Source organism: Sinocyclocheilus grahami, unplaced genomic scaffold, assembly GCF_001515645.1.
Source record: "Sinocyclocheilus grahami isolate Dianchi unplaced genomic scaffold, SAMN03320097.WGS_v1.1 scaffold465.1, whole genome shotgun sequence".
In the NCBI taxonomy this organism is placed as follows: domain Eukaryota; kingdom Metazoa; phylum Chordata; class Actinopteri; order Cypriniformes; family Cyprinidae; genus Sinocyclocheilus; species Sinocyclocheilus grahami.
The window spans coordinates 1,771,192-1,781,592 of NW_015505644.1; the positions used below are offsets into that span (position 1 = coordinate 1,771,192).

Below are 10,401 nucleotides of genomic sequence, written 5' to 3' on the forward strand. Positions count from 1 at the left end.
ATGACCTAAATGATGTCTAGGTAGCGTTAGGCAGCTCGCTAGGTTTTGAAACGCAACCACAATCAGGCCGAGGACAGTTTCGATGATAAATGGACGCCTATTTGATGGTTAAAGTAGGTCTGTAAGGTTTTGGATGGATAAACGTGACTGATTAAATGCTGGCAGGTGTGTTATCCTCTGGTCAGATACAGATCTGGATGAACATGTTCTCACCGTTCGGCTAACGTTATTATGAATTCAGTCGTCCTATGATTGAAGTCCTCGCGGTGAACACATAAATATGGCACTTTAATTCCTCTGGCAGCGATGCTCGTTCAAACGTGGTCGAGAAAAGCCGCTGGTTCCCGGTAGTTACCGAGCAACAGTTCAGTTCAGTAGTGGGAAAAAAGAACCGGTCAGTGCGCATGCGTGTCAATTCCGGAAACTGCGTGTACACTGCTGCTCTGACGTCATCGCGCGTTTCCAATTCGTCACTGGTAAACATTGGAAGTTAATTCAAATCACTTCTCTTAGAAACATCAAATATATATTGTTCTAAAGAAATATAGGATCGATGTACTCTACCGTTCGAGTCGGTAACATTTGTTAAATAAATTAACACTAATTGAAACACTAACAACACTAATGTATTATCAGCATTGATAAGAACATGTGTCTTCTTTCAGAAACAATACATCTTACCAACCTCAACATTAAAACAATTATAATTTTCTTCCGTTTCTGGCAGTGTTGATAACTTTTTAATATGGCTATATACTTAAAACTACAGATTTGAATATACTATACTCTTCAAAGAAAAGTACTACTACTAATACTACTACTACAACTACTAATAATAATACTGCTACTACTAATAATAATACTGCTACTACTAATAATAATACTACTGCTGCTACTACTACTACTACTGCTAATACTACTACTACTACTACTAATAATAATACTACTGCTGCTACTACTACTACTACTGCTAATACTACTACTACTACAACTACTAATAACACTACTACTACAACTACTACTGCTAATACTACTACTACTACTAATAATAATACTACTACTACAACTACTACTGCTAATACTACTAATAATAATAATACTGCTACTACTGCTAATACTACTACTACTATTACTACAACTACTACTGCTAATACTACTACTAATAATACTGCTAATACTACTACTACTAACACTACTACTACAACTACTACTGCTAATACTACTACTACTAATAATACTGCTACTACTAATAATACTACTTCTGCTACTACTACTACTAATAATAATAATAACACTACTACTAATACTACTACAACTACTACTAATAATAATACTGCTACTACTAATAATACTACTACTACTACTAATACTACTACTACTAATAATAACAACACTACTACTACTACTGCTAATACTACTAATACTACTACTGCTACTACTAATTCTACTACTGCTGCTAATACTACTACTATTACTACTACTACAACTACTACTACTTCTACTACTACTACTAATTCTACTACTACTACTACTAATTCTACTACTGCTACTACTACTACTAATAATAATAATACTACTAATACTACTACAAATAATAATACAACTAATTCTACTACTAATACTACTACTAATACTACTACTACTGCTGCTACTACTAATAATACTACTACAAATATTAATACTACTACTAATAATAATACAACTACTAATACTACTACTGCTACTAATACTACTACTACAACTACTACTAATAATACTACTGCTGCTACTACTACTACAAATAATACTACTACTACTACTAATAATAATACTACAACTACTAATACTACTACTGCTGCTACTAATACTACTACTACTAATTCTACTACTACAGCTACTACAACTACAGTCTTATGGGTTTCGAACAACACGAGGGTGAGTAATTAATGACAGAATTTTCATTTTTGGGCGAACTAACCCTTTAAGCGTTGTCAGATTGGAAAGATGAAGTAAAACAAAGTAAAAAATTTGTCTATTTAAAAGAAAAGCTCTGATTGGATGATTTAAACTCTTGACATCTGGCAACCCTTAAGCATGAACGCTTGTGGAGGCATGATACCAATGAAAGATAAAGCAAAAATCTGTGGGAAAATATTGCAGATGAGTATGCTTAATCGAGAGAAGCAATAATGACGATCACGATGAATATGAATTATCGTGCAATCATAATGTCATGTGATCATTAAACAACATCAGAGAACTATGCGCATGTGAATGTGTTGGTAAATTACAGAAATATTCTCAGGGCGTACTTCAAGTAAATATTTTAGTTCAAAGGGGTTTGGCTGGCAAAAAATGTGGGGAATTCCTGCTTTAAGCGGAAAATTACTTTCAAAAAAATGTGAACAAGAAAAAAGTGCAATACAGTGCTGGCTTGTACGAGTGCGACATGGCGAAGCGTGGGTGACGTTCACTGGTGTCAGCCAACAGCATGTGTTGTCACTCACAGCAGACGGTCAGTGCATCTGTGTGTTTGTGCGTCTCACCAGGCGGTCGGTTTGGGAGTTTGCTATTCTGTCCAGGATCCCCTTCACTGTCTCGAGCTGAGCAAACAGACGGTCTGCTTTCTTCTCCACCCGCTTGCTCCCACGTAAACACCTCAGGGCCTGCGGCGGGAAAATGTGGCAATTCATTAAAACACATTTCTTGCCTATTACAATAGGCACAAAACACAAAAAGTGCACTCATACCTGTGATTTCTTCCCCTCTTTAAGCAGTGATTTTGCCTGCTGCTTACACCTGCACATTAGACGACACATGATTTAACTGCAGCGCTATTGTAATAGCCCATCATGTCACAGAAATGACACTGGCTGGAGTAACTTCAATGCAATGTGGATGAACTGGCTCACTTTTCTGCTTCCTGTCCCAGCGCCTCCACCCTCTCCTCCAGAAGCTTCTCGCTGCGCTGGAGCTGATAGATGCCCAGGTCCACCTCGCTGACGGGAGACACACGGCCTTGTCCTGTCTGACTAAATTTCACCAGCTATACATGGACATGGTCAAAAGTTTCATTAGAGACAAACAAGTGGTAAAAGTTACTAATCAACCAATCAGTGCCCTGTGATTTTAGCGACACATTTAGGTCTCTGATTGGTTGAAGAAATGTTGAAACATGACTGTTTCAGATAGTTCAAAACCATTCAAAAGTTGTTTAACAGAAGACTCTTATGCTTTCCAAATCTACAAATATTTGATCAAAAATACATTTAAAAAGAAGCACTATGAAATAGTAGTACAATTTAAAATAACTTGTCTATATTTTACAATTTAATTTATTCCTGAATTTCCAGCATCATTAATCCAGTCTTCAGTGTCACATGATCCTTCAGAACTCATTCTAATATGCTGATTTGATGCTCAAGAAACAGTTTTTATTATACATCCATGTTAAAAACAGTTTTGTTGCTCAAAATGTATTGTAGAAACCGTGATTTTTTTTTTCATGGTTTTGAAACAAAGTTCAAATGAGCAGCATTTATCTGAAATATAAATATTTTGTAATATTATAAATGTCTTTACTATAGAAGCCCGTTTCCACCACGGAATAATTTAATTTACTTTTTTTTTTTTTTTTTAGCAATTATGTTGTTGTTGTTTTACTCAGAATTGTGAGGAAAGAAGTCAGAATTGTAAGATTTACATTTTTATTTTATTTTTTAACATTTTATATACTCAAAATCCTGAGAAAAAAGGTCAGAATTCTTACTCTTTTTCTTGCAGAGTTTATATCTCATAAAAACAGAACTGTGAAAAAAGTCGGAAAGACAGAACTGCAAGATAAAAAGTCATATGAAATAATTTTTTCCCCATGGCAGAAATAAGATTCCATACTTATTTCATGCAAATTTAATGCATCTTTCCTGAATAAAAATATGAATTTTGCCGATACCGATATGGTGGCCGATATATCGTGCATCCCTACTACAGAGTTTTCAAAATGCATCAACTTTCTTTCCCTAAAGTCTACAGTGCATCAAGGTTCGCTCTTGTACTCAAAAACGGGAAAGAGACTAAGAATGACAATGTGTAAAACTAATAGACTGAAGCTTTCATCATATGAAATAATTTTTTCCCCATGGCAGAAATAAGATTCCATACTTATTTCATGCAAATTTAATGCATCTTTCCTGAATAAAAATATGAATTTTATAAAACCTTTTGAACGATAGTGAAGTGAGGAATCACTGAAAAATGGTATAATTCTGCATTATTACCTACAGAGTTTTCAAAATGCATCAACTTTCTTTCCCTAAAGTCTACAGTGCATCAAGGTTCGCTCTTGTACTCAAAAACGGGAAAGAGACTAAGAATGACAATGTGTAAAACTAATAGACTGAAGCTTTCAGTTGTTTCTGCCTCGATAAAAATGCTGAATTTTACCAAAAACAATGCCCATATAGCATATTAGCACTTTATTGTGTTTTGCACTGCATGTATTTTGCACATTATACTTATACATTGTTGTGTTTTTTAAATTTTTTTATCTGTTTTATTTATTGTTTTTGTCTGTTCAGAACAACACTGTAGCACTTTGCCCAAGACAAATTTCCTTTCGGGGACAAATAAAGTTTATCCTTATCCTTAACACACCTTCTCGCCTTCATGGAGTGAGACGGTGACATGCTTCTCTCTCTGTAGCTGCAGCAGAGCCAGGCAGAGCGAGCTTTCATCTGGACAGATGTGAGAGGAGAGAGCACGCAGCTCTTGGAAAGACAGCAGAGAGTGTGTTGCTAAAGGAGAAGCCCGATATGCTGCCAAAAGCACCGCAGCCCTTTTCTGCAAGAGGAAAAACAGACCGATAACTACCTGCACGCCATATAAACAATATACAGTGGGGTCCAAAAGTGTTTTTTAATTTTTTTATTACAAATTACGTCATCATATAAATTGGAGTTAAAAATGGGAGTGAATTTGAGAATGTCTTTGTATTTGTTAGGTTATTTGATCAGCAGCAATTTGTGCTGTATGAATGTATGTGTATATTTTTTCAATGTAAACATTTGTACTGTTACATTTGACCAGTTTATTTAATCCTTGCTGAATAAGCGACAGATATACAGCTTGCACCAATGCAAAACCTTTTTTTTTAACATTAAAAAAAACTACTATCAGGATTTACTAAAGACATGGAGCGTAACATTAGCGAGGAAAAGGCCTGGACACAGTCACTTTTGAGGCTGACTTGATAGTATATCCATTTGTAGGAGTTTCCCCTTTTAGATGCAAAATTTCAGAGCATTTAAATGAATCATGAAAGGTTTGTGTTAGTCGGTTTACTTTCAAGTAAGGGATCCGCACTCACTCTTTTTGCACCAGAGCACTCGACAGTCAGATTGCTCTGGTGCAAAACTAAAATAAATTGAAAGTTATCAAGAAGATAGAGTGAGTTACTGTTACTGATTGATCTACACACCCAAAACTGAAGTTGAGCGCAGTGTTTGTCAATTTACTGCAATTTGTGTCATTTTTGGGCTTGTGGTGTTAGTAGATTACATGCACCTGATCATAATCGGCATGATCCGGCTGCATCTGTGTTCTTTAATGTAGCTGCACATTTGTCGGTAGATTAGCCGCTGAATTTCCACTCCCATCTGCGCTTTTATGGGATTACGCTAGGGCTGCCAGCCTGCCACTAACGACTATTTTTATTTCGATTAATCCATCGACTAATTTATCGATTAATCTAAACGATTAATTTCCCACAAAAAAACCCCCAACAATTTTACTTAAGAACATTTTATGAAACTATAGTTTATTAAACCAAATGAAATCCAAATTTCTATGAAATCCTTTTTTTAAAGCAAAAGTAAAGTGCATCCATCTCATAGTCCAAATCACTGAAATCAAAGTTCAGTATTATAGTGTAAGAACGACAACATATCCACGTGTTCTAGTCTACTAATAATAAAATTATAATCAAAAAACACTTTTTAAAGGAGTATTTACCAGAAATGTTATTTACCAGAATTTATTTAGGAAAATGTAAATGTGCAGTATTTCTGAAAAAAAAGGGGATATATATATATATATTTTTTTTTTATAAAATCAATTAATTGGAGATGCTTTTGATTATTAAAATTTAATGGAACCATTAAAATGGAATCCAGAAAATAATGGAAATCAGAACTTGGTAAAGATAAAACCGTAAAACTCAATTAATTAGACAGGCTTTTTGATTAATAAAATTTTATTTAACCATTAAAACAGAGTATAGAAAAATTAAAATGGAAAAAAAATGAATTTGGAAATAAAAAAAATTTCATAGGGCCCTATAATTATAATTTTTCTTTGTGGTAATAAAAATAGATGTAAGTGAACAATAGCCTTTAAAATTACTTTAAAATACATAATATATTATAAACAATAGAGCTAATGTACATTACAACAAAGGCCTGCAGAGGGCGCCAAACAGCCTGATGATTATTTTTACACATTGCTGTGCGATCTAATACTTGTTTAATATTAACCAAGCACCATTTCATTCAAATGTCCACTTAATCTTTAATATTTGGCCATTTCTTTAGGGCAGAAATGCTATAGCCACTGTAATTAAATGAATATGTGGACATCAAAACGTGTAAACTCAGAGTGAGGGTTTTAATTTTGAGCTTTTATTTTGAAACCGCGATGTATTCTCCTGTGTTTGCGTAGATTTATAAATGGTTTACCTTACAAATCTGATGAAATGGCGCATGTTGCGTTCCCAGATGAACATTGTAATAAACCCAAACTCACAACAACATGCAGAGATGGAGTTTGAGACGCTCCTCACATGTAAATGATAACAGTTCCTGTGGAACTACTGTGAACGGAGCCGCTGTGTGACGCACGTATTTAACCTACATGCATGTAAATAATTAAAGCGCATATACTGTATTAGAACGGCATTGCATATAATTAATTAAATTGTAACGTTTGTGAATTCACAATTATGTTTAATTATGATTTTTAAATGGGTTTAATATATAATGCAGCCTTGGAAAACAGTCTAATAATGTGTTTTATGGATTCTCGTCCGTGAAATGCGCCACTTCCAGTATTTTGCCAGTTAGTCGACATGAGCAAAATTAAGTCGAGGATTTTTAAAAATCGAATAGTCGAATAATATCGACGAATCGCGACAGCCCTAGATTATGGTCTCACGCTAATTTGCTGTTTATGAATCTGACCCCAAACATTTTAGCAAGCAGTAGTTTATAAAGGCTGGAAATGAGCATTAATTGTGTTAGTTCTACACTTACTTTCACCAGGTCTATCACAACAAACGATTCCTCCAGTGGGACTCTCCCACTGCCCAGCAGAGCTGACAGAGTCCATTTCAGAGGTCGAACTAACAAGAGTCCAACACCCCATGACAACCAGCCCGAGTCTACATTTGCTGCAAAGTCTGATTCCTTCTGCACCTTCCCGCTTCTAGAAGGACAATAGAACAAATCCGCACAGCGTGCTATAAATCCATGTACTGATTACACTTCGTGATCTACGCGACTTTGTACTTGAGGTGACAGTGACTTACCTGATCATGCTCTGAAGTACCGTACTCAAACCCAGAGGAACAGAGCCCTTCCTCCTGAAGCTCTCATTCAGCTCCTGCAGATTCACACACACCGATCCGTGTCGCCTGCAGTGATCAATGATCAGAGGACTCCAGAAGTCTATCTTCCCATCCCAGTCTGTACAGTCAACATCTCGGTTCTCTTTGAAGGCAGAGAACAAGAAAGCCATTCGCTCGTCATCCTCCCAGTCCGGGGGGAACCACGCATCCCTCTTCTCCACTGAAACCGACATTGTGCTGTGAATGAAAGAGTTTGAATGATTACTACCCCAGCATAAAATAAGTACACTTTAGAGTACTAATAATGGAAATAATACATTTTACGTATTGTTTTTAGTCACTTAACTGCATGTTATTTGCAATTACATTAAATGCATTTAGTTAAAGCTGCAGTCCGTAAGTTTTGCCACTTTGTTGCCATCTCTGTTTGAAAACCTGGAATTGCAGTTACTTGCGGAATTATCTTCCTTGCGTGGATGAATCTAATGTTTAGAGGAGTATGTGTGGCAGTCAGTCACCGCACCGGTGTGGATATTGTACTTAGGAATCACAGATTCTAGCCTACGTCTTGGAATATGAATATTGCCATCTGAACAAGTAAGTAACAAGTCTGCCACGTTTGTTCTGACCAACTGAGGAAAAAAGCATTACAATGAATCATGCTACCAATGGTGATTTAATCTAACGATCGATTAGCTCATATCACATCAAACCGTTCACATTATTATTATTGTTATACTTTATTCTCAGATTATTAATGTTAACAACATCAGCATTGTGAGGCTATGAGTATAGTGTGTGTGTAGATATCAATTTCTATACAGTCTAATCTCTAATTGTCATACCATTGGAATTTCATACCAAGAAACTATTTTAACCCAAAAAGCAAACTATGCTCCCTTCGAACTGGTTGTCTTTAAAATACAAATCTTGTGTAATCCCAGGCTATCTGTAATCAGAAGCACATTTATAATTGGGATATCATTTAATTTCATTCACATGTGTTTCATAAACACATAATCCTTTCTGGATTACAATCCGCCATCAAAATGATACATTTAATTATTCTAGCTGCTGTGAGAAAAGGATCAAAATGATAAATGATCCGCCTGCTGCAGGATCCTCGCATTCGATAGCCTAGCAGCCGGCACAACTTCTTTATGTTTACAGAAGTGACGTAATGACGCAGTGCATGCTCGAATTTCCTGCGAAAACCTACCCGTACCACTCAAATTAGAAAACATTATTATAAGCTAACCGTTGTGAATCGGGCTAAAGTAAGGTGATAGTTTCGAACACTGGCTGGTTATGTACTTGCTCAAATATTGATTTTGGATCATTTTTAACCAAAAAGAGTTACGGACTGCAGCTTTAACTTAAGAGTGTTTTTATCCACTTAAGTAGGACTCGAGAACATTTGGTAACACTTCATTTTAAGGTGTCCATATTACATGTACTTACTATTACAATAAAAATTAATTATGCAAAATTGCATGCAAGTAACTCAGTACTTAAATGTATAATAATTACACTGTAACAAGGACACCTTAAAATAAAGTGTAACTGAAAATGTATTATTTTACTTACTCATATATATATATATATATATATATAAAAGATTGTATTACACATTTGTTATGATGAAGTTGCAATTTTGTACATTTATAACATATCAACTTTAAATACAATACTGAATAACACACTACAGTTAAAAATTTTAGTGTTAGTCAACACAAAATAAGCGTAATTCTATAAAGAAAAACAACATCATTAAAACAATTATTTAAAATCTTTTTAAAGACTTTTAATTTTACATTCTTACAAGGTGCACTTTTTAAACGTGTACTTAAGTGTATTAAGAAAGTCATGAAGGTGTACACTCTTTTCCAAATTAGTTTTTTTCAGTAATAATATATTATCTGCAAGTACAGTTTATTTGAAGGTATGCTTTTAAGATGTTTAGCACACTACAAGTGTACATACATTTGAGCGCACTTCTTTTCCACAAAAGTGGCATGTATACATGAAGTGTAGCTGACAAATAATATGGATTGCTTTTATTATCTTTTTAAAGGTGTTTAAAGATGGTTCAAATTGAAATGAATGTATAAAGTAAATGTAAATACTAGGTCACTATTTTAATCACCCAGGCTAAATGAAGCTCAACAGCACATGCACTTAATTTCTCGAACATGAGCTTATAAAATTAGCATGCATAATAATCATAAAATAGTTCATTTCTATTTCATGGTTTAGTAACTGATTTTAAAAATAAATAAAAATGTTAAATCATAATAATGCATTTTAAACACGGCTGTCACTTTATGTGAAGCACCTTGTAGCAGTCTAACTAGTAAATACGCCTGCATTTTCAGGTACTCAGCAGAGAGGCAGAATTAGACCTACGCTACAGCATTTCACATTAATGTCCCTCAAGTGATCACGGTCAGGTTTGCTGGCAAGTGCACAAAGCAAAAGAGCAAAACCACATGTCTCACAACTCAATGCAACGAGCCTGGCAACCTTGAAGATATAAAGCCGTGTGTCAAAATTCGATTCAAGCTCAGACCTCAAGCTCAAGCAGCAGGATAAAGCTCTCAGCTAAAATCTCCTCAGTGTTTCTCGTGGCATCCATCGGCGGGAATCCACATACTGCTTAAATCATCGGCGGTGGAGAGAGGAAGGCAAAAAGCTCCGTTTTTACAGTTTAACTGTATGCTAAAGATGACAGCACCTCACTAGGAAGACAACAACACTCGCTGCGCTTTTCTTCTTCTTCTTGGTTTTTAACAGCGGCTGACACC

General features: G+C 35.2%; 1 protein-coding gene across 1 annotated transcript in view; it reads right to left on the reverse strand.

Annotated features, from left to right (window-relative positions):
• Window positions 1-10,401, reverse strand: part of LOC107553169 (charged multivesicular body protein 7) — a 13,355-nt gene extending 2,954 nt beyond the window's left edge. Inside the window, exons 1-7 of the mRNA XM_016235302.1 lie at window positions 10,167-10,401; window positions 7,559-7,834; window positions 7,284-7,455; window positions 4,633-4,818; window positions 2,892-3,025; window positions 2,730-2,778; window positions 2,526-2,645 (exon numbers count right to left, since the gene is read on the reverse strand). Coding sequence (XP_016090788.1) covers window positions 2,526-2,645; window positions 2,730-2,778; window positions 2,892-3,025; window positions 4,633-4,818; window positions 7,284-7,455; window positions 7,559-7,830 — 933 coding nt within the window. The 5' untranslated portion in view covers window positions 7,831-7,834; window positions 10,167-10,401. The remainder of the gene's footprint in view (window positions 1-2,525; window positions 2,646-2,729; window positions 2,779-2,891; window positions 3,026-4,632; window positions 4,819-7,283; window positions 7,456-7,558; window positions 7,835-10,166) is intronic.